Raw genomic sequence first — 24,426 nt, forward strand, 5'->3', positions numbered from 1 at the left:
AGGGGTTGGACTAGATGACCGATGGAGGTCCCTTCCAGCCCTGCTTCTCCTAGGATTTCTATGACACTGGCTAGGGGGAAGGAAGAGAAGGAAACACCCCTCCTCAGACCAGTAGCCTCAAGACTCAGCTCTCCCCCGGGTCTCCCTCCTGTGTTTCATGCCGGTTGTGCTGGGTCAGGCCCTAGGGACTCCAGTCGCCAGCGAGGAGCCCATTGTGCAAGGTGCAAACACCGAATTAACAGTCCCTGCCCCAGGGAGCCTCACGTTCAGCTGTCATGCATGGCTGCAGAGGTGGGGGACCACAGGGAAGCCACCTGGGTCAGGATGGCGCTGGCTTTATCTATAGGCACCATGCACCAGGAGGCAAGTGTTGTCCAGGGTTTGCGGGCAGCACAGCAAAGGGCAGGTCTAAGAAGGGCTTGGAAGGAGGATAGTGAAGTGGTTGAACTGGGTTTTCTTCTGCACTGCTGCTTGCTCGCCTTTCTCCCCTGTTAAATAGCTCCAGCCTGGGGGTTGCCTGTAGGGCTGTGCAATGTGCTTGCCTCCCTTGCTGAGAAGGGTAGAAGGTGCCTGCCATTGAAAGCAGGGAAAGAAGGGGGAGGGCAAAAAAACCCCTCCACATCAGGGGCATCAAATATGTGGGCTGGGTCCTGCCTGTGGGGCAGCGTCATGTGGCTTGCAGAGCCTGTGAATTCGGGGGGTGAGGTCTGCCGCCAGACGCTGGGGTGTGGAACCCCGGGGAGGCGTTTCAGCAGCAGGGGTGAGCGACCGCTGTGTTCATCCCTATGGCTCTCGGTGGCCGGAGGTGGGTCTGGATGAAGCTGGTAAGGAGCCCTGCAGTCCAGATCTGGACTGGGGGGTGCAAGCCGGTTTGACACCCTTACTCTATACAAATCAAGCCCTCTTGGGTGCAGACACAGCCTTGGACACACAGACCCGACAGACCCAGGCCTCCAAAATCTGGTAAGCAGCACCCAGAAGGTGATGATTTGCAGGGAAATGGCCCGAGTCTGGGATCCCCGTCCCCTTTCTGCTGACATGCAGAGGAAAGCAGCCGATCCGGCGCTCTGAAGCAGTCTGGCCACTCCAAGTCCCAGTTGTGAACGAACGGGAAGCCACGGCTGGGAGCCGGACACTCACTTCCAAGCACGCCGAGGTCTTTGCAAAGCAACTTAGACAGGAGCCCAGCCAGCTACAGCGCCAACCCTCCCAGGAGATGGCAGCAAGGCCGCGTGGACGACTGCCCCTCACGGGGAAGGATGGAGAGAAGCCCGGTGTGTGAAAGTGTCTTTTATTCCAAACAGAGCGGTTTGAAGCATGATATAGCGTTGGGACCCCATTGATACTAAAAAAAAAAAAATTAAAAAAAAATCAACTTTCAACAAAAAGCCAAGGTTTCCCTCCTGATTTGGTTAGAGTTAGCAACATCCATCTGGAACAAGGCAGTCTCGGGGTGGAGGGGTGAGGAAAATCAGGCTCTGGAAGTAAAGGGCTCTGTGCAAGTCCTTCCCTTACAGTCTGCTCTGCCTGTTAATACCCCGATTCGGCAGCCAGCCTTCCAGCAGGCGTGCACACATTGCGGCACCGCCGAGCCAGCTGTCCCTGTAACCACAACTACTGATGCTCTTTTCCCAGCAGCCAGTCTGCTTGTGGTGCTTGCCCTGGTCAAGCAAACCTTCCCTTGGGGTGTAAATCAGCGGGAGTTTGGGGTGATTTTTCTGGACTGTCCCAGCATTGTAGTAATGCAGAAATATGGCCATGCTTAGCTGTGACCACAGGAACCAGATCCATGCTGATACCCATTTCTGATCTGGGCTGTGAAGCATTCTCTGGGCAACACTATAAAAGTTTATGTGCCATGCACTGAGTCGGAGCCAGGTCCTTCTTGCCCGTCTCCAGAGAGGGAGAGTGACCTGGGCATTCACGAGCAAATTAGACCTGTTTGCATCGCTTGGACTCCACTGGGGAGCTACCCAATATTCACGACAAGGGAGCTAGGAGCAGTGCCCATCTCCCTTGCAGTGTCTGTGACAGCAAAGGGAGTGCGCCCTGACCCCAGGAGGGAGAGCGACCTTCCACGTGCCGCTCCTGAACACGGGTCTTTTCTGTTCAAATGTAGGAAGACTCCTGCCCCCAGCGCTCTGTACTGCAGGATGGGCCATTAGGCTCAGTCTCCTAATACTTGAAAGGATAAAAGTGGGGGAGAAAACAACTAGTTTCTCTACAAAGCTGCTGTGCACGTTCCAAAGACAGCAGCTAAAAGGGCCTGATGGACTTGGGCTGGAAATCTTGGTGTAAAAGTCACCTCCGGCCTGATCTAGCACCACAGGACTGGCTACTAAGACGGAGAGTGTCCACACTCAGCACCGCCGTGCAAAACCCTGCCTCCGCCTAAACTTCGGTGAAAGCCCAGCAGACAGCAGAACGCATGTGCAGACTCCCATGCCTCTGCCAGCTGCTGTGATCCTCCTCCCACGCTGGGCACAAAGGCTGCATGTTGCGGACAGAAGCCCTGAGTGTGCACACACACACACGCTGGCCATTTGACGGTGGCCAGGACTGCCCATTACCAAAATATCTGCACAGACAAGGCCGAAAACCTAGGTAGTCACCGCTCATGAGACTGTTCCCACTGCCTTGTGGCAGATGGACAGGCATTATTAGACTTCCCTTTGTTCCCCTGAAGGTCTATATAAATGATAACCGTACACAATGGAGTAGGGAAGGAATTAAGAGTTAGAGAAGCGGTTAAAAACAACACAAAACTTATCAGCATCTGACTTGCAACCCTGAATCGACCCCACAGTCTTCGAAGGCAGTCGCGCGTGTGTCCCGTCCAGCCGTGGCTCTGTGGGACCAAGCGCGAGGGCCCCGGCTTTCGAGCCGTGTGTTGCAAAAGGCAGATCCAATCCACCCCACTCCATCTGTTTTGCAGATTGTGTGTGTGTTTAGTGAAATCAGCCCGGTTTGGGCACTGCCAGCCCAGAAGGAACGATGGCGCTTCGTCCTTTTTAACGATGCGACAGAATTCACGTCACAGGCCACGCTAACAGCAGACGCGTGCAGTTGGGTATGTTTGATTTATAGCCAGGAGGCTCAAGTTTGTGTTGCTGTTTGTTATAAAACCGGTGGTTTGGGTGAGGCTATTGGGGGTTGGAGGAGGCCTCGTAGGGACCCACAGGGGTGTGGGGCCCTGACGCCAGTGAGGGCGCAGTATCCTCATAGGAGACCCACAGTAGCGTGGGGACCCAGGCGCCAGTAGGGGTGCAGCATACGGGGTGTAGAGATCCCAGCTCCAGAGAGGGGCATTTGAGGAAGCCCAGCATGGACACAGCGAGCCCCAGAGCGGGGGACATCTTATTGAGAGGCCCAAGTTGGGCACGGCAAGCCCCAGAAAGGGGGCAGCACTAAGGAGAAGCCCAAGTGTGGGCATAGTGAACCCCAGAAGGGGGGTCACATGACTGAGAAGCCCAAGTTGGGCACAGCGAGCCCCAGAAAGGGGGCAGTATTTTAAGGCGCCCAAGTGGGGCACGGCGAGCCCCAGAGAGGGGGGGTCGCACGAGTGCGAAGCCCAAGTGGGGCACGGCAAGCCCCAGATAGGGGGGCAGTATTCGAGGCCCAAGTTGGGCACAGAAACCCCCGGAAAGGGGGGCAGCATAAGCCCAAGTGTGGGCGTAGAGATCCCCAGAAAGGGGCGACAACATAGAGAAGCCCAAGTTGGGCACGACGAGCCCAGATACGGGGGCAGTATTATCGCAAAGCCCAAGTTGGGCACCAGAAAGCCCCAGAAGGGGGCAGCACAGGAAAGAAGGCCCAGGGAGAATGGTAAGGGGCCATATAGTGAGCGAATAAGACAACCGTGATTACATTGGCGAGGCGTGGACTGCGGTATTGGGGAGGAAAGGAGCCACAGACAGCGCCCCCTAGCGGAGGGGGCAGCATAAGGGCAGCCTCCCGCTAATTAATTAATTAAGACCAAGACGTGGCAGGCGAGACAAGGCGGGCGGTTGCCCAGAGACAGGTGCGTGGGCCACATTAAGGGTGGCCTAGAGTGACGACCTGTCACAGTAGGAAACATCTCCAAGGGGCCAGTGTGCTCCAGGGCAGAACAGGGAGGTGAAAATCAAGGCAATGGGCTCAACAATCACGTCCTAATGAAGTGGCTCAGCACCGTTAAGGAGCCGAGCCATTTCTGGGTTGTTCGCGCTGTCCGACGGAGACCACCGGTGACATGAATTCTGCGTGGCAATGCCAAGGCTAAACACAACCAGGGTTAAGAGGCTCTTCCAAAGCTGGGGTCTGAAATAATGGATGTCACTGGTCCGTGGCCTATGACACATCTTCAGTGATTTCCCCTGCAACTTCCTAGCAGCTAGAGTCGAACTCTCATGAGTGCAATGGCATTTAGAAAAATAAAGGGGCTCTATAAAGTGTACTGATTCATAAAAAGGTTTAGTTAAATGAAGAGCGGTAATTTAAACTTTCAGTAACAGAGCTCTTTCTTTCCAGGGCGAGGGGAGAAGAATAAGGGCAGGTCCAAGGGGAAGGCGGACGTATTCAACCTGTGATGAGTCGTCTAGCCAGTTTGTCACTCAAGGTCCTTTGGGATCTTCCCCATGGTGCCCAAAGAAGCGTATAGGTCCCTTTGGCACAACTAGTAGGATCCAGCATCACCAGCTTCACATCTGTTAGCTCACCCACGCTTCCTGGCCAGCCCACACAACTGAGATGCAGCTGTAAGCTGAGCTGGAGTTTCGGTCGGTCTTTATATCGGGGTGTTTTAGCTTGTGGTTCATTCAGGTATGCAGCGACGCTGGGTTCTGCTCTCGGACTCCAGCCCCCTTGGAGGAGTCGCGTGTAGAGCGAGACCTTCAGTATTTGACTCTTCTAACCTTTCTATTGACCCGGTGGCACTTTCCAGCTGCCCAGAAGGAACGGGAAGTGCTCCCCAACCCCGAAACATCCACAGACGAGAAATGCACAGAGCCGAAGCGCGGAGGATCACGTTGAGAATACAGCCTTCAACGTTTCCCTCTTCACCCTGCCGCTTCCTCCTCTCCTCCAGCTTTTCTGCGCTGGTGACAACCGTCATGTTGTTGTTTCAGTCGCAGTCACACCTGGTAAAAGGAGGTGCGTCCCCATCGATGCGGCCCAGGCCCTCTGCAAACGCGGCATGCATCTACAGCGGCGAGAACCCAGGAGTCATGATGCAAGGCTGTAGCCAACGAAGAGGGAAGGGAAGAGAGATTTTACCTCCAGTGGTAGCTCTTTATGGAGACCCTAAAACTTGTGACCAGGATCTCGGAGCTTCAGCCGAGCCAGGACTCTGCGGCCAACCCTCTTTCTTCTCGACGACTCCCAAGATGAATGGGAATAAACCATTCAACAAGCCTAGGTCGATCAGATGGACTGAGGGATACCTTTGAGGTGTAGCTTCAGCATATTTGCAGAGTCTGAAATGGACTGTCGTGGACATGGATGGCAGCAGGCAACGTTCAAATTTTTCTGCAATAAATTGCTAGTGGAGGCCTTGCTCTGCGCTCCTTCCACGTCTGGATCTGAGACAGATGCACGGAGCACGTGGCCGAAGCCAATCTCCTCTCCTTTGTGGCCAGCTTGGGCAGCTCCCAGCCCTCCATCCCGGTGGGCCCGGCTGGCGCGCAGGACGCCAAGACAACGGGCGGCGGGGCTCTGAGTTTCACTAGGGGGTAAACAGGAGGTGTTGCAAAGCTGAGCGGTTCAATCGGGACCATGTTCCTTCGACTATCAGACCTCCCCTTGAATTTAAGATGCACCACGATCTGCTGACCCTCAGCTTAAGAAAAGAAACCCCAGGCAATAAAGAAATAGGCGTTTCCTAGATACAGCCTCTACATGGTGCAGAGGACAGCTTTTTCCTTCTTTTTTTTTTTTAACTCAATTTAAGACACAGGTTGTCTTTAGAAGAAATATCTCATTTTAAAAAGAGTGGCTTTCTATTCAAAAAGAGTGCCTTTCTATTCAAAGGAATCCACAAGGTCATGTTTAAGGCTCCAGCTCCAGAAATACTCAGCATCCATCCACCGATCCACTTCATTTAGGGTCTCTTGAGGGTCAGGCTCTTTTGAACTATCTGGGATGAGGGAACAGGCATCTTCGATACAAGTGTAATAGTCCCTAACTCATTCCTGAGACATTCCTGGTATATTAGCTTAATTTTACTGTGTGTGAGAACCTTTCTTTGCAAACTATAGGAAAGGCCTGATGACTGGCACAACACTTTGGGGCACACGTCCATTTTCTATCCCTGCTGGTAGCCTGGTTGTCAGCAAAAATGATGGTGGGAGCTCTTTGCTGCTCTCTCAAACACAGCAGGCTAGTTTCACGTGCACCTCTGAACTGTTTTCCATCTGGCCATTCCTCTGTCAGCAACCGGGCTGCGAGCACATCTTTAAAAAAAGGGGGAAGAAACCTCTCCACTCCCCAATCTCTGCACATTAACACCACAGTCCTTTTTGCTTCCTTACAAAAATAGGATACACGTTATAAATGTCCTCACTCTATGAAGAGCAATGTTTGCAGCAGGGTCATGCAAGCAAAAAAGCCTGACAGCAGGTGTTAGCAGCCGGCTGGGATGGAACAACGTGGCTGCCTGTTATGTGCAGTCTGGACAGTTAAAATACCTGCAGGTAAGTCGGGTATCCTGGGCCTGCCTGGTACCCGAGAGAAGGGGGAATATATAGAGCATTTGTTAGTCAAGTCCAACATTGGACTAAGCAAAAAATATAGCTAGCTTTATCCTCTTTAAAAAAAGAAAAAGTCATTTGCCACATTATAAAACTTAAGGCTGGCTGTGCCGTAGCAATCCTCCCAGGCTCGATTTTATCCCCTTTCCCTTTTAAAGTTGTCCTTACCCCTGGACTTGGGGCTGTCTCTATGGCACTTGCACCAACTCCAAAGGCTGCACTTCACGAGCATCAAACTTCCTGGCGTCTGCCCTGGATTTGGGCAGGGGCAGTGAGCGGAGAGATGCCAAACCCCAGTATGGGATCCCTGCTTCGTATTGAAGCGTGCAGCCTTTTAGAAAGACGCAGACTACGGGGCTGTTCCCCATAGATGCGGGAGGTGGATGGGCGCATTGCACATTTCCAAATGGAGAACAAATGAATCCAAGGAACATTCCTGCTGCACCGCAGCCAGCCATACGATACATTCACCTCTTGAAACACTACCGAACTGAGGTCTTCGCTTCCTGCACGTGCCGATGGACACGTTTATCTTTCCTCCTGCAGTGATCAAGAGATATTTAAGGAAACTGTCAACCCAAATTAGAACTTTTTCCACTGATTAAAAAAATACTCAAGGCAGGTCCAATTCATTTCTCCATCCCCAGACTTCCTCTCCACGTCGCTCCCCTCCCCACTCCAAATAAAGTGTGCAATTAGAATTATTAGTTGTTCAAAACCCTACAGTAAGGCATGGTTATCCCGCAGTTTGAAGCCGATGGGGGAGCCCGTTAAGACACCCAGAGGAAATAAGCAACTTCATCCAGGTCGACCGGGTAGTCCGTCAGCAGGACCGGGGTCTTCTCAAACAACTCCCCTTTGTAACTGCGCCACTTCCCGGCGGGGAGGTACACGTCGCGCTCTTGCTTCCCCAGCTCCAGCACTGGGGCCACCATGAGCGTGTCCCCGATGAGGAACTGGGAGTCGATTTTGTGGGCGGATTCGTCGCTCGGGGAAATCCACCAGATGGGCCGGATGATGGGGTCCCCCGTGTCCGTGATCTCCCCGGCCAGCTCCAGCAGCAGAGGGGCGACCAGGGACTCGTGCAGCTCCGTGAACCTCTGCGCAATCTCGATCACCTCCTTGTCGTAGAGCCAGGGCGGGATGGAGAACTGCATGGACGGCATGAAGGCCGACAGCTCCAGCCAGCGGATGTACAGCTCCCGGTCGGGGATTTCAACCGCTCCTCCTGTCTTGTTCGGGAAAAAGTTGCCCCCGATCATGTCCGCCGAAATGAAGGGATACCCCAGCATGCTGATGGTGAGCACGGTCGGGATGAGGGACTTGAGGCCGAGCTCGTAGCCCCACACCGAGTCGCGGTCGATGATGCGGAAGAAGCACGATATGTTCTGGGACTGGTAGCCGACACGAACCTCGGCCAGCTCGTAGAAGGGGATGGCCATTTCGGTGTACCGGCGGGACCAGATGCTGGGGTCCGACAAGGGCCGGAAGGTGCTGAACTGCTTGGGGAGGTAGCTCGTCTCTCCGGCGTCGAACTTAAAGGAGGAGATGCCGTACTTTGAGCGCAGCTGCCGCAGGTGGCTCTGAAACCACTCCCTGGCCGCTGGGTTGGTGAAGTCCAGGATGGCCCCGATGCCGTTCCACCACTCCACCATGGCGGGGAGTCTTCCCGTCGGCTCCTTGATGAACAGCTGCCTCTCTATCCCCACGCCAAAGTTGGAGGAGTTGTAGTTGATGAAGGGATGAGTCCACAGGGTCACTTTAAACCCATCTTCTTTCAGTTTCTTGAACATTTCCGTCACGTTGGGGAATTTCTGAGGATCGAAGTCGAAGTCGCCGTAAGCCTGCGTGTAGGTGTCATCGATTTCGATGTGGCTGCAATTAAAACGGTATTTCTTAATCTTCTCTGCAAAGCGCAGGAGCTTGTCCTGGTCGATGTCGTTTTTGTACAGGGCCCAGGTGGACCAGATCGGGTAGCGGAAGGCGTTTTCCGACGGGATCTTGGAGGGCTTGTTGAAATACCTCCGCACCATGTACTTGTGAATGGAGGTCACGTCCGAGCCGACGCACACCCTGTAGCTCAGCTCCGGGAAGGGCTGCTGCCCCAGGGGAGGCTTGTAGGGGGAGTCCTTGTAGCGGGCCTGGAAGAAAAGGGACCGTTCGGTGGCGTTGAACCCCAGGTGGAAGGGCACCGAGTCGTTGATCTTGATGGCGGCCGCCTTCGAGGACAGCCAGTACCGCTCCAGGATGCCCCCGAAGCTGTCCCGGAAGGAGTACACGTCGCTCGTCACGAAGGGCGTGGGCTCCTGGTAGCCCGGGAGCCGGATGGGCCAGTGCTGCACGCTCATCTCGCAGCCCCCGTACCAGTGCGCGTCCTCCCAGAACATGGTGTGCTCCACCACCGTGTCGGCCACGAACTCCTCCCAGCGCACGCGGTAGCACATCACCGTGTCCTTGTGCTTGACGGTCTGGATGAAGAAGTTCAGCTTCCCCTTGTCCGACCGGGTGCAGGTTAAGATCTCCCCTTCCTTGGAGCAGGACTCCAGGTCGAGGGCGCCCGACTGGAAGGCCAGTCTGAAGACCACCTCCCCGTCCTGGTTCTTGATGATGAAGCCGTCCTTCCTCAAGTCCATCAGCTCCGTCTTCAGCTGCTCCGCCTTCCTGAGCGACGCCGTGTAGTAACACCACGCCACCACCGCCGCGATGAACAACAGGAGCCCCACGGTTATCGTCCCAATCATGGGCCGCAGCTCCTTGGACGGCTTCTGTTTGATGGGGGTGATGTTTTCGGGTAGGAACGTATACATGATGCTATCCTTTCTGTACAGAGTCTGCCTAAATGAAAGGATAGCGGGCTTTCTGTCAAGCCCCGGTCTGGAGATCTTGTGGATGGGAAAGGGCTTGTTTCTCACAGTGGGATGCCTCTCTGGATCTCCGGGTAAGTGGGTTAGGAAGCCAGCGGTTCTTCCCACTCCAAATCCAGTCAATCCTCGGTGCCTGAAATAGAAAGGAGGTGGAGATTTAAGCGCTGCTCCAATGGATCTGTATCAGTCACGGTCATGGCCAAGGTCCAACCAAGCATGTGGCCCCAGCATTTTGGTACAGACACCGAGAATGAGACTCTGAGCTCGTAACGGAAACCCAACCCCTAACCAAAAATCGGCACTTATAGGACCCATGTGACACGTGGATGAAAAGGACAGATCTGTCCCGAAGAAGGCAGTGGGTCATGCAGATATACCCTAAATCAATTCATCAGAGCACACGAAAGAGCACTGGTATATTTAAGTTTTTGAGGGTTTTTTTCCAGCAACCAGACTACTATATTTTACCCCCTCTGGGACTTAGGGGTTAACTTTCAACAGATGCTTTGGACGCCTGTTAGGGCAGGTTGGAGCGAGGTGTACTCTACCCCTGCACTTGGCATCAGCACAAGTCTCTCTGCGCTGCCCGCAGACCTGCCTGGGGCTGAGCGGCTCGTTATCCTAGCTGTCACATTTTATGGCATACTCGGGGCCGTTACAGCTAAGTGCAAATGAACAGACATGCATGGGCGAAAGCTGATCACTTGCTAATGTGTAGGCAGATCTGTATGGTTTGCTCACAAACCCCATGGTCAGTAAGCTGTTAGCATCCTTCCTGGGTGGTGCTAACTGGCAGGGCTATACACAATTGTGTGATGATCTCTAAGCAATGTGGCTTTCTATCTCCGGCTGTTTCCACTCTGGATTTAACTCAGATTAGCTGCACTCGCCTTAACTCTTATTGTGCAGGGTGTATTATCACCCTGGGTGATTTTATCAGGGCATGCGTATTAGCACCAGATGAGCTGTGCTAATGCAAGACACTGTCATCTCAAGGTTAAAGCTCCCCCACTGAAGACCGAGGCCGGCGGGTGCGGATGGGGTCCTGCCTATCACTTGCATTCACCATGCAGTCAAGATAAACCCTGGAAGTATAGTTTAAGGGAGACTTATTGCACCTTGAGCCATCATTACGGATGCACAAGAAGGAAGAGAAATGCCGTTCTCCCATGGACAAATGTCCAGTCGCTCAGGGCGGAGGTGGGGAGAGGACAGGGATTGCAGAAAATGAATGGTTCAGAGCTTTTACAGGCTTTTCCTCTTGGGCACCTGAGCTCCAGTTTGTGCAGGTCCTGCCTCTGGCTTCGCTCCAGCTGGCTATAGTCTGAGCAGAGGCAGCCAAGGGCAGGTTGTTATAATCCTGCTCTCTGATGCAGGGATGCCAAGATCCTCGTGGATCCTGCCCGGCTGCCAGCTTGCTCTGCCCGGCCAAGCGCAGCTCAGGGGGGCAAAGGAAAGGACACGCCAAGCAAGAAGAGAGAAGGCAGGAGCCCAGGAACAGCGGCGGGAAGGAGAAGCTGCAAACAGGCAGCCGGAGGGAGAGGGCTGGGGTCGGGCAGCAGGACTGGCCACCAGGTACCACCCGGTTAGCTGTCCGTGGCCAAACACAAGCCCAGGTATTTCTCACCCGCGGTCCCCCTCCCCTCCCCTCCCCTCCCCTCACTGGCCCTTGGTGAATCTCAGCTGAAGAGATGCCATCTTTGTTGAGTAAAAAATCAGGAAAATAGGCTTTCCTTCCAAGGGATAGTTTGATTAAAGGAAAGAGGCTGCTTCCCTAAAATCTGTCTTTAGAAGAAAGTTCTCACGTGGAAAATAATGAAACGTCTGGTTTTCTTCCTCACGGAAACTTAACTTTCCCCATGTTACTTCTGCACTGCTTCCAAACAAGAGTGCATCCCCTATGGAAAAAATGCAATCAGATGGGATCTCGCTCCCCGTCCCATTCCCCGTGACATATTCCCACGTCCCCGAGCCCCGATGGGATGGATGGTGGCTCGAAGGTCTTCCACGACTCTCTTATTTGGGGGTCCGAAGACGGCTGATGAGGTTGATCTGGGATCGACAGACTCTGCTGCAACTCGGGCACTTGTTTCCGTGCGGGGGTCGGTGGCTCCGGACTCTTGATAATGGAAATAAGCCGGGCCAGCAGCTCCCAAACGGTGGTCTGCAGATGACTGGTGATCCGTCTGGCCACAGCAAGTGGATCACAGCCAGTCTACAGACTGCATCTCCATAGACCCTCCTCTCCTTCTGTGCAATCAAAAGTCTTGTGCTAAGTAAGCATGCTGCTCGATAAGACACTTAAAGGCTGTCAGCGGGTCTAAAACGTGCGAGAAACCCTGAGCTTTGGGAATACAACCATCCGCAGGGAGGGAAGGCAGGCACGGCGGGTGTCCTGGGTTACAGCGTCTGCCGGGTCCCTCGTGCTTTAGAAGAGAAAACACAGCTTACAAGTTGAGCAGGAACTGGGGTCAGGACTTCTGGCACCGATTTCCAGCTCTGTTGCTCACCTGCTGGACAGCTTCGGAGCAAGGCACTTCTGCTTCCTGCACCTGAGCATCGCCTCCTCTAAAACGGGATGAATGAACTTGCTCATCTCACAGGAGCAGAAGGACTGTCGGGAAACAGGGCACAAAGCCTGGCCGCAGAGGACCAGGGCTCCTCCGGAGACCTGCTCTGCAACCAGCAGTCCCGCACGCCTGGCCTGAATGTGCTTGCAAAGAGCTTACAGGCCATCCTCAAGGCCAAGCCTGCCCGAGGCTGAGGATCAAAGCCTGCAGCGTGCTTCCAGCTGCTCAAAGGTTTAAGAAGCAAAGGCCTGATAGATTGCACCCCGCTCCGGGGTGGTCTTCACCCCAGCACCAGAGCACCTTGCGATTCCTGTGGAGCAGGAAAGTTTTAGCCTTGTTTACAAATGGAAGATGAAGCACGGGGTAGACTAAAGGCCATGCCCAGGGTCACACAGGGAGCCTGTGGCAGAGCAGCAAGAGGGAAACAGTGGGCCTGGGACCTGGAGGAAACGCGAGGTTCATAAGACAGCAGAAGGACATGAAGTCTGGGCCGACACAGCCCTTTCCTCCCTCCCCCAGAAGGTCCTTGCCTTCCTGGCCTCCTAGTAGGTTTAAATGGGATTAGGGTAGAATTAAAGTCCGATTACACTGAACGAGCGATAGGTTTAATTGAGCGATAGGCTCCCTCCACATATGGAGTCGAGGATGGCGTTACAGGTGGAGGGAAAGGGCAGCTAGATTATCTTTAAGCCTTCAGGTAGCAGGAGCCCTAAAGCCCGGCACGCCTGCAAATGAGCCTCATGGAGGTGCACCCTTGTCCAAGGTAGGATGGAGCCTGGGTGAGCGCTGCGGGGATTTCTCCCTCCTCTCTGAAGCAAGCATTGCCCCCAGTTGAAAGTAAAACTGAGACAGGCCCATCCTCAGGGTTCAGTGACCCTCCAGGCAGGCATGTCACAGCCAAGCGTGACACAAGTGTCTCTGAGTGCCCAGAACATCCCTGCTCCAACTTGCAGGAGCACTGGGGCTCACATAAGGGCACACATCTTGCCGGGTGCCTTCAGATAGTTAATTGTAGGCAAAGTTGCTCTGGAGAGAACAGGGTGCGAGGCAGTGCCCTTGCAACCAGGCAGGCACGCTGTGGTGCAAGGGGTGCGAGGCAGTGCCCTTGCAACCAGGCAGGCACGCTGTGGTGCAAGGGGTGCGAGGCAGTGCCCTTGCAAAAAGGCAGGCACGCTGCGGTGCAAGGGGTGCAAGGCAGTGCCCTTGCAACCAGGCAGGCACGCTGCAGTGCAAGGGGCTCGGGATGACTGAGCCCTGGGTAGCGCACAGATGAAACGGAGGGCACAGCAGCGAGACGGGTGCATGCACCCTTCCCCTTGCTTTCAGCATCTTGCTTCTGCTTGAGCAGACATGGGTTTTGTAGTTCATCTTACAGGCAAGGCAGGCGAAGGAGTGTCGGGGTGAGGGAGATCGCGGGGAGGAGGAGGGTTCAAAGGAGCGGGGAAGAACCTTGGACAAAAGCAAGGGTTTCTGATGCAGGGGGCTGACAAGGAAAGTTGTGCCTGGGGAAAATCGTGGAAGACATGGAGTTATAACCACGGCATCGGCATCTCTATCTACAGACAGGGCGGGAACTTCCTCGTACTGTTTATACACAACCTGCAGTGGAGGTAGAGCGGCTGCCTTGAGATCTGGGATTGCTACACGGGCCTCGGGGCTGTTGCTGCCTCCCAGCTGCTGTTGAAATGCAGCCAGCTCTGGGCAGGGATCACACTGTTTCCACCAGGGAACGCTTTGCTTTTGCTCATTAGTTTCCCTGAATCTAAAACAAAACAAAAACACCCTCCCTGCCGCAGCCGCAGAGTCGGCACTTGCCCTTTGCAGTCGGAAACAAAAGCTCCACCAGCCGCAAAGGCCCTGTCACCGTCCAGGCAAAACCTCAGCGCTGTGTCAGGCACTGGCGATTTCTCCCTCTGCTGTAACGAGACCCGGGCTCCTAGCAGCTGTGAATAATGGGCTCCTGAAGATGGAGAGGTGTCAACAGGTTTTTTAGAGCTCAGGTTATAAATATAATCCCATTTACAAATGTATGTCAAGGGCCAGAAGGCCAAAAAGAGGGCTTAGGGTTTGGGTAAGCAAATGCAAATGCGATGGGTAAGGAAATGCAAATGCAATGGGTAAGGAAATGCAAATTCAAGGGGTAAGAAAATGCAAATTCAAGGGGTAAGAAAATGAAAATGCAAATATGTCTAACTCAAGCTGCGTGCAACCATGTCTGGGAAGAGACCCCTTTCATCCTAACAAGTCACATTAAAATAAGCTCTGGGAACCCCCGTCAAGGATCAGAGCCTCGGGGTGCTAGGGGCTGTATCGTAACCAAGCCAAAAGTCCCAGCTCCAGCCCACTCGGGCGCACGAACGCCACCCAGCTCAGGGAGGTGACGGTGGCAGTCGGATGAACGGCAGAGGGGAAAGCTTTGCTCTGGAGTCAGGGAAGGCTATATTCTACGCCAGCCTTGAGCAAGGACAGCTTGCCTGGGTCTGATCATGCTCTCAACCTGGCTCTCAGCCTAAAAGCTCTCGGGATGCCAGCAACAAATGGGAGAAAAAGAAAACAGCTCCCAGAGCCAGAGAGCTCATGTGCTTTATGCGAAGTTTCCTGCGATCCAGAAGCGGGAGGAAGAGTGGGGTGGGGTTCGACTCCTGGCCCGTCTCAGAATAGCAGAGCTCTGTGTCATCTGCTCCCCGGGCTCCTCTTCGCTCGCGGAAGAAACCGATGCTTGCGGTAGCCGGGGCGGGGGAGAGCTGTGTGACAAGCCCTTGCCCACATGTCCCAAATTAGCCTCCCAGAGATTTGCTGCCATCAGCAAGTGCAGGAAAGCAAAACAAACAAGCAAAGCCACCCCCGGGCAAGCTGACGGAGGAGGCCTGGCTCTGCTAGGGGAGCGCTAGCCTCCAGGAGAGGAAAGCAGAGGACTTTACTAACACACGCCGGCCGTGTCTACACGTGCATTTACGCTGGCTTAAACTTACTGCGCAGTAAGTTACTGTGGGAATCGGCCGGCATCTACACGTGCAGGTGTTAAAGCACATTAATGCTGTGTGAACTGACTTGGGACTCAAGTCCACACACACAGTTACTGTGCAGTAAGGCATCTACATGTGCACTACTGCACAGTAACTAATCAGGGGTAAATTTGATATCTGCATAACACAGGTATCAAATTTACAATCAAGTCAGCGGAAGTTGCCATAGTTACTGCACGGTACGGGCATGCACGTGTAGACGTGTGCCCGTACTGTGCAGTAATTTGGATTACGGAGCAGTCAATATGCGTGTGTAGACACGCCGACAGAGTTTCAGTCACACAAGCCCTGGAGAGTTGGGGACCATCAGAGTTTGGCTGTGGGTGCAAGAGGGGTCGGCACGGACCATGCTATGGACGGCTTTGGAGAAAGGGCCAAACGCAGGAGACGCAGCACTTCAGAGAGGCTTCTCTCTATGGGAAATACAGGACTGCATCTGATGTCGGCCTGCCTCTCCACCGGGTTTTATCACCAGTTTCCCAGGGAGCTAAGGCAGGCCGCAGCCTGGAGTCAGACTCTGGGCTTTTTGAACATCTTGGCTTCTGCATGCAAGAGGCGGAGGCCTCTCCATCACCCTGGAAGGACACCACCAGCAATGCTCTGGCCCCAGGATGCGGAAGAGCTCGGCTTCCCCAGGAGCTTGGTTCCCTTCTTCTAGAAGCGCTGGCTACACTGAGTCAGGGCAACCGTTTGTACGGAGTAAGATGACGTGGCCCTAGTGAACCAGCATCATGTGCTGCCATGCGTGAAAAATAAATCATAGGAAAACAAGGCCGGACGAGACCCGTCCCCAGCCCAAACACGTCTGCGGGAAGGAAGTGGGTAAAGGGAACCGCGCCGCAGACACCCCCGCCCCAACAGGAAAGACGAATAGGAAGGGCACTCGAACTCCCTGGAGGCCTGGAGACCTGCAGAGCAGCCACCCAAAGACTCGGCCAAAGCAGGGACCTCTGGTTGCTCAGAGACGCCCTTACAGCTCGGAGCGGACTTTCTCAGCCAGGTGCCGGGCTGTCTGCCCCAACCCTTCCCTCCCCCTCCGTTCCCCCCCTGCGCCCCGTCTCCCCGCTTCATGCCATTTAGCTGATGCCCTCCGAAAACAGCGCTGTGGGGCTCCATGCCATTGGCTACCCCTTCCTATCTGTTGTATCCCGTGGCCATACCCTGGACCTGTCTCTCTATTGGTACGGTAAGCTCTTTCCAGCAGGGATCATCCACTTCTCTGTCTGGACAGCACCTGGCACAGTGGGCGCCCATGCATAGTCGGTCCCTTGGCCAAGTCATCCCTAACCTTCACCAGCCCATGGCTAACGTCCCTGGGTCGCAGGATGCAGCAACAACAGCACACGCTGCGCTCCCCGCCAACCTCCGTTTCAATTTCCCAGGCTCAAGACTTATACCAGAGGGGCTCCGAAGCCGCACGCTGCCCGCAAGGCATGAACTGCGGTAAGCATAATCCTGACAAATATGATGAGCAACCTTGGAAACCGATGTGAGCAGCGTCACGGCTCGCTTGGATACTGCCAGAGGCTTTGAAGTGCTGAATCTTGTTTCGGCTCCTTCAAGGGCACGGGCAGCCGTCTATTTTTACCAGCTGGAAGAAAAAAATAAAGCCTTCCAGTCGGTGTCTGGGACACATCAAAGGTGTCCGTTCTGCCCTCGCCTTGGGAACACGTCACTCCCGGGCGAGCCTGGCGCTGGATTCCTTTCACCTGAAGATCATTTTATCCCATCTGTGATATTTTGGGAGTGCAAAATGGTTTGTGCTGCTTTTGAAGCTGACTTGATATGAAAAGTGTAGCGCTGAAATCCAAACCAAGCGTTTTGAATGGAAACAAAACCGCACGTTTCAGAGGAGCCCCAAGCGAAACCCTTCTTGCATTTCATTTCGTGAAAGATGCTGCCTTTCTTCACCCCAATTTTCAATGGAAAAATATTCCGGGGTCGTAACATTTTTCCCGGGACAAGATCACCGTTCTCCGAACAGCTGGAGTTGCACCTCTCTCATTGCTGGGGTCACCTTAGTTTTTATTTGGCAATGGCACTAACCTTGATGTAGCCTGTAATTAGGTGAGGTTAGCTGGCCTTGCCTGGCTGGGTAGGATAAATCAGGTCTCAACTGCTCGGGAGGCAGGCTGCCCTGTGCCGACGAAGCACGCTGCCCAACACGCCACCAGCGAGACGAAAGAGGAACTCCACCCCTTGACCCGAATGAAGCAGGAATTGTGCTTAAGCCATATACGGCTTCGAGAGGCCATTTAGCAACAGACCTTTACACTCTCAGGCACCGCGTTTACCCCGGACGGACCCTTCAAAGTCTGGAGCCACGGGTCAGAATAAAGGCTCTGCGCAGCTCATTCGGGTGGGCTCGACCCCGCTGCGAAAGGCCGGCATGAAACGTATGCATCACCGAAGCTCTCCGAAGTGAAGTGCTGGAGTGAATTACACCCACGGGGATCGGGTAACCGGCAGCGCTGGGTGTGCAAGACGTGTCACTTGAGCGCTGAAGCTCGGCCGCCGAACTGCTCTGCCCGTCAGTTCCCAGCTGTCGGACTTCCCCTCTCTGCACCCGCGTCGCCCTGGGGAAAACTGGGGCCGCAGCAATGAGTGGGCAGTAGTCCCAGGACCTCAGCATCCAAATGAAAAGCCCCTTCCACTTGAGCAGCGCCTTTCATGAGAAATGAATATTGGTGTGATAGGATCGGTCGCTGCGGAGAAATGCAACCACTTGGATAAACCTACGTATCATCCTTGCACCTGGAGATTTAGACCCAGAGGATCCTGGGGGGAGGAAGGATCTCACGGATCCTCTAGTTCAACCCCAGTTTCTCAGAGGCCTCGCCCCTAGGTACTGCTTCCTAGGAACAGCAAGGGCCCTCGTGTCCCTACCAAGGTGCCTTTTTGGGTGATGACCCTTTGCGTTGCAAAAAAGAAGCCAGGCCTTTGCTGGTTGCAATGGCTTTGATGGGGTTGTGCTGCTTCCCGGGCTCCCGGCAGGTGCTTCATGCCTCCTGTCTGAGTGATGCTGTCCAGCGAGAGGCCAGCAAACTGGTTATCCCCCCCACCCCACCCCACCCCACCCCACCCCACCCCGCCATGCACACACTGCCCCAGCCTTTCCATCACCAGGGCACTACCCAGCAGCTGCACCAGCCACCACCACCTGCTCCTGGTGACCCCAGCGTGCTGGCACCACCTCACAGGCTGCTAGTGAAACCCTAGCACGAGCCACACGGCATGGCCCTCACCCTTTAAATACCTCCCTGCAAATCCCTGGGTCTCGAGGCCACCGGGCCCCCAGAAATGTAGGTCTGTGTATTTTAAGCAGTTTAAAAATAAGCCTGGCTAAGATTCCAGGTCCCAGGGCCGGGCGGCCTCATCTTTCCGATCACTGATAAGCGTGTGCTCCCGTGCTGGCGGACACCCAGGCCAGGCCATGGGCAGACAGCAGCACACGGAGAGCGCGTGTGCGGAGCAGGGATGGTGCAAGGCGCCTGGCGTGACGTGCACCGTGCGCGGTAACAGCACAGCTTCTCCGGGAGCAGCGTTCAGCCCATGCCTTTTCAAACAGGCTTTCTCTAGAAACTTCACGCGTCTCTTCCCATCACAGAGACCTCGCTGCTGCGGGGCAGGGCTGCCAGCCAGCTGCCGCCCCACTCTGTAAAGCACCGTCTCCTGGAGTCAAGGGATCCCAGAAGCCCCGCGCTTTTAGTTTCTCTAAAGGAGCACATGCTGCTCCTTCCAGTTATGGAGAGAGGCCTGAAGTGGGGCCAAAAATCAGACAGCAAATCAAGAGAACCTCAGAATTAATATCTCCCCCATGAGGTTTTACGCAATCCTCTGATTTTTGAATGCTTGATGCTGGCACTACTGAACATACAGCCGCTTTGGGTATGAGAACAAACACCTCCTGCGGTGCGGGCCAGTTAGCAAACCAGGGCAGCCTGCTCTTAAAGACAGCAATGACCCTGCTACAGACCATCTACATGCATGTCCTGTCTCTGCAGGAGGGGACACTGCTGGATTGCACGGGCACAGAGGTGAGGGACAGAAGAGACAGCTACTTTGGGTTGCCATTGCCCACTCCACAGGACGCTTGCCCCCACAGAGGGCCCTATATATATATATATATAAGTATATATATATATACACACACACACACACGGAGGCATATATATACGTGGAGGCAGCGGGGAGGGGGAGACAGGTTATTTTAGGCTCGCCCCCCACCCCTGTGGGACCAGGCAAGCTTGCAAGAATAGCTGACAGCCAAAGCTCTGCACAATGCAGGTCTGTCCTAGGGACTGACCTGTGCTCTGTGGTCCAATTCTGCACCCCAGTACAAGCTACTGCAAACAGACCGCCCAAGCTGCTTTATATTAGGGTCCTGCTCAAACACCTGATCAGAGAGCTAAGAACATAAAAAAGGAAACAGTCTGGTTGAACCAGTGATAAAGGTGGCTTTATCGATGACCCTAGCACGTTCTTAATGATCCAAAACAAGTTTTAACAAGATGGATTTTCTTTTAACCACGAGTATCATCTGCTGTGCTGCCAACTCTCCAGCTTTCACAGTATTGCTTAGTTTTCAGAGCCATCCATCTCCTGGGGCACTGTTATCATGTGAAAAATCCCGTTTTATTAAAGGAGTAAGTGTCTTGCCTTTCTCATTGCGGAGGGGGAACAAGACCCTGGAAAACATGAATCCTAAAGGCTGAAGAAAAAGAAAGCAAAGCACCTGCAACTGTGAGAGCTGCGTCCCTCCAATTAAGAGCACTTGTGGAGGCTTGGGGTTGGCAAGGTTGCACTGCCAAATCTGTCTACCTCATTTCTGCCCGTGCAAGCCAGTGGATCGCAACTTGAGACGCCTCTCACTAGACTCCAGGCAGCCCCTCGGAAAATGCCAGCACCGTTTTCACTTGCTTTTTTGAGCGCAGATAAATACGAGAGCAATGCTTGTGTTGCAGAAGAACGCAGATAGATCACAACAGGTCAGAACGGCTTTAACACGCCGGATTGCTATAGGGAGTCTCTGGGTTGATCTTGCGAATCGTGTTTGTACACTTAACGGTGGTAACACTGCGTGCCAGCCTGCAGCACCCCTGAACGGATCTCAAGGCATCCCGATTAAGGATCATTGGTGTAAATATTGAACCGCAGAAAATGAGGTTTGAAGGGAGCTCAGGAGGCCACATCTAGTCCAGCCCCTGCTCCAAGCAGGACCAGCCCCGACTACATCATCCCAGCCAAGGATTGGTCTACCTGGGTCTTCAACACCTCCAAGGATGGAGACTGAACCACCTCTCTGGGGAGCCTGTCCCAGTGCTTTACTGTCCTAGTGAGAAAGTTTTCCCTTATATCTAAACAGTTGAATTTGCCTGTTTTAAGGTCCACAGCTGCTTTTTGCTCCTTGCCTTAGTAGGACAACGCAGGGAATCCCTCTCCTTCCCCAGAGGCCCTGTAATGGGGTGGGGCGGGCCAGCCTGTTCAATGAATGCTGATTGCTGCACCCAGTGTGGGCTGTGGGCTGCATGCTGGAGGGAGCAAACCCAGCAGCTGGAGGGTGGGAAGGCAGCTGGTAGACTGGGAATAGTGGAGACTCCCAGGGGCCTGGCTGCCTTGGGGAGGGGGTGGGAGAGGAGAGGAAGCTGCTGCGGGGAGCGCACCGGGCTCCTGGATGCTCTGGGGTTGCAGCAAAGGAGCAGCAAGGAGTCCGAGCAGAGGGAGAGCCTGGGTTCACCTCCGCTGAAGGGATCTCGGAGACCGGGAGGCTGCTGGGGGCTGCCCTGAGTGGGGGGAGGCTGTCGGAGACCCCCTGGGAGTGACCAGATGGGGCCCAGCCATCGGTGACGGCAAGGAGGAGACTGAGGCATCCTCCCTGCCCTGCGCGTGCACGCAGGTGAGTGTCCCCAGCCCGGCCGTGATGGGCAGGCCTCGTAAGGAGCTTTGGCAAAGCCCCACTGACCTGCCAACATCCCTTTAAGCCTGTGTGAAAGGTGAAAACGTACAGCACCGTGCGTGCGTGTCTGTGACACACGTGTGTGCGCACTTGCCAATGCTTTTAAGCTGGCCAAAGGCCTGCTAGAGATGATGCTATCTGCACAGGACGGTGCTCTTCCTGGTATAACCTGCATCTGGGGAACGGGCATTGCTGTGCTCGGAAGAGCTGCCCGAGTGCTGGCGGCAGAGGGGAACTGGGGCAGCTGTACTGGGCAGCCTGGTCTGGAGCGGACCTAAGGCAAGTTCTGGGTCCGACCAGGGACAGGTCCTTTGCCCCCAACCCTGCTCAGCCATGCAGGGCCTTGCGAGGCCTCGTGCTCCAGCAGGACGGGAGCCCAGGTGCCCTCTCACTGCACAACAGGGGAGGGGAACAGGGAGAAAGCATGACAAAGGACCCACATCTCTGGCACTGGCATTCGGCTTCCTCAAGTTCCCTGTGCTGTTGTAGCTGAACCTAAATCCTCCTTGGGTTGCTGCTGCTTTTTTACTGCTGCACTGCAATATTATTAGGATGCTCCGATTCACCCCAGAAGCAGCTGCATTTTGAGGGTGAGTGGCAAGAGCCCTGTAAGGCAGCAGTGACCCAAGGCTAAGTGGGCCTGCAGACCACCACTGCTTCTAAAACAGAGTCCCCATGAGAGAGCAGGGGCCTGCTGGAGGCCCCTGGGAGGAAGCAGCAGGAGAGGAAGGTGGTGGGTCTCTGCCCCTGCCCTTTCCCCTTGGTGTTACGCCATGCAACCCAGAGAGCTCAGCGCTCACTTCCACCTGCCACCCCTGACCAGGGAGCCGGGACTTGGAGGCTGCAGCCCCAAACTGCCCACCTGGTCCCAAAAGGGCCCAAACGCCCCCAGCACAGCCGGGAAGCTGAGCCCCTGTTCAGGCACCCGCTCAGCCGTGCCGGAGAGCTCGGGGCGCCGGGTGCTAATTCTGAAATCCGAGCCCGCGAGAGCGTAGGGGAGATGGCGGGAGGCAGGGCGGGAGCAGAAACCTAAGCGGCGTTTTCCAGCCGGACTTGGGCTGCGTCGCTGGCGTTTTACTAGCAACTGAGTCACAGAGATGTTCTGGGACGTTCTGGCTGCGGGGGCTGAATAATGGCTTTGTGCAAAGAGCTGGATCTCCAGGGATGTGAGCACCTGCACCCGGGCTGCTTCTAAACCCCAGCCGGGGCAGCCATCTGGAGCGGGCCCTGGCGTGAGGAACGCTCCTTCCCCCCGTCCCGTCCCGTCCCTCCGGGGGCCTGGCTGGGTCTCGGCCTGCGAGCAGAGCGTACCTGCCACCAAGAGAGGGGACGCAGCAGGAGGAAGAAAGCGAGTTTTTCTCATGCTTCCTAACGAGCTGCCTGCGCCCCAGGGGAGCCAGTGCCCTGAGGATAAAGGCAGGAGTGCCGGGCCCAACCAGGGTGCCGTGGCACGTGGGGGTGCCTGGAGATCCCTGCAAGGGGTGGAGCGCTGTTTGGCATGCAAACACGACGCACCAGGTAAGCCCAGAGGCACCGAGTAGGAATTCACAGTGTTAAAAACCTCGTGGTCTTTTTGAGGTCTTTGCAAGAAACTGCTGTACTAGTTCCCCGCAGCCAAAAAACAGAAGTGAAAAGCAAGCTAGCATTTTCCATGAGGGCCTGGAGTCTAACAAGGGCTGCTCCGAGTCTAAAAGCAAAACAAAGAAAGGTTGAGAAACCCGGCCCCAGGCCAGGCTATCGTGGTTGCACAACGTGGTGTATGAAACCTAGCTGCTGTTGTTATTGCAAAACAGCTCCGCGGCGCGGGGAGCCGGGGGGCGCAGCTAGGGGCACGTCCCCGGGGTCAGGAGTTTACAACCCAAAGAGTGTTGGTGACCACAACAGGCACCAACAAACAGCACCGCGCACGCACGGGGTGCTGGCAAACGGGTGTGAATCTGGGGCCTCGCTGAGCAGACGCAGACGCCCGAATTGGGCTGGACTTTGCAACTCTCCAGGTGTCACAAATGCTTTTATCTCCAGGGCATCTGGGTTCAACTTCCCGCTCGCAGCGTTTTCTAGGGTCGGGTGTAGGGCGCCAGGCGGGGAATGGAAACCTGCCGGGGAAGATGGACGGGCGGGTTTGGGGTCGCTCCTGCCTCGCTTGGGCAGGGGCTGGGGGGCTCTGCGGCCGAGGCAGCCGCGAGCGACCCGGGACCTGTGCCGGAGGGCAGGGTCCGAGCTGGCCCGGGGCATCGGCAGGGGCGGGGATTGCTCGCGGCGCCGACTGGGGTAGAGGCCTGCCCACCACGCACACCCCACACCCACCAGACACCATCCCCACCCACCCATCGCACTGCCCGCCAGGGGCACGTGCACCACTTGCCCAGCCCACGCCGCACCCACCACACACACACCCCGTCCCGCACCGCACCCGTCACACACCCCACCTCACACCCACCACTTGCACCACTCACCAGTCACGCACCACTCGCACGTGCACCGCATCTGCACACCACTCGCCAGTCCTGCACATCACACCCCACAAGCACCCACCACACCACACAAGCACATGCCCCACACAGACACACACCCGTCACACCACTCACCAGTCAAGCACACCATACACGCACCGCACCACTCACCCCCCAGTAAACACCCATCGCACACATGCGCACCTGCTGCCAGTCATGCACACCCCACACCCCAAATGTGCGCACACACACGCCACACCTGACACATACACATACACACACCTGACACATGCATATGCACACACACACCACACCCCAGGCACATGCACGCGACACACCTGACACATGCACATACACACCGCACCCCAGACACCTGCATGCACACACCTGACACATGCACACCGCATCCCAGACACACACATCTGCACACACCACGCCACAGACACACGCACACCCACCCACCCACACACCCCGACACGCCACCCACCAGGCGCGTGCGCACCCCCCCCGCCCCAGATCCACCCCCCAGCCTGTACACACACACACACACGCGCGCGCGCACGCACACACATGCACACCCCAGACACGCACGCACATGCATGCCCAGACCCGCGCTCACACGCGCGCCGCCGCCCCCGCTCCGCCCGCCCGCACTCACCGCCGCGCCGCGCTGGCTCCGCCGGGCCGGGCCGGGCCGGGCTGTGGGGGGGAAGGGGGAGCTGCGCTGCGCTGCGCTGCGCTGCGGTGCGGTGCGGGCGCTGCCGTGTGCGGGCGCGATGCGCGGTGCCCCGGGCCCGCCCCGCCCCGCCCCAAGCCCCGCCCCGCCGCAGGG

The 24,426-nt window shown here is 55.6% G+C and overlaps 1 protein-coding gene across 1 annotated transcript; it reads right to left on the bottom strand.

Annotated features, from left to right (window-relative positions):
* Nucleotides 1–1,274: 1,274 nt before the first annotated feature.
* LOC132249670 (myogenesis-regulating glycosidase-like) lies at nt 1,275–24,370 on the bottom strand. Its single transcript, XM_059725325.1, has 2 exons — nt 24,253–24,370; nt 1,275–9,722 (listed from the first exon to the last, which is right to left on the bottom strand). The coding sequence occupies exon 2, from the start codon at nt 9,530–9,532 to the stop codon at nt 7,496–7,498; it is 2,037 nt and encodes a 678-aa protein (XP_059581308.1). The 5' UTR covers nt 9,533–9,722; nt 24,253–24,370; the 3' UTR covers nt 1,275–7,495.
* Nucleotides 24,371–24,426: the final 56 nt, after the last annotated feature.

This window comes from Alligator mississippiensis, chromosome 3, assembly GCF_030867095.1.
Source record: "Alligator mississippiensis isolate rAllMis1 chromosome 3, rAllMis1, whole genome shotgun sequence".
Lineage (NCBI taxonomy): Eukaryota > Metazoa > Chordata > Crocodylia > Alligatoridae > Alligator > Alligator mississippiensis.

Coding starts and splice junctions, on each gene's coding strand:
- LOC132249670 (XM_059725325.1), bottom strand. CDS start 9,532: ATGTATACGTTCCTACCCGAAAACATCACCCCCATCAAACAGAAGCCG.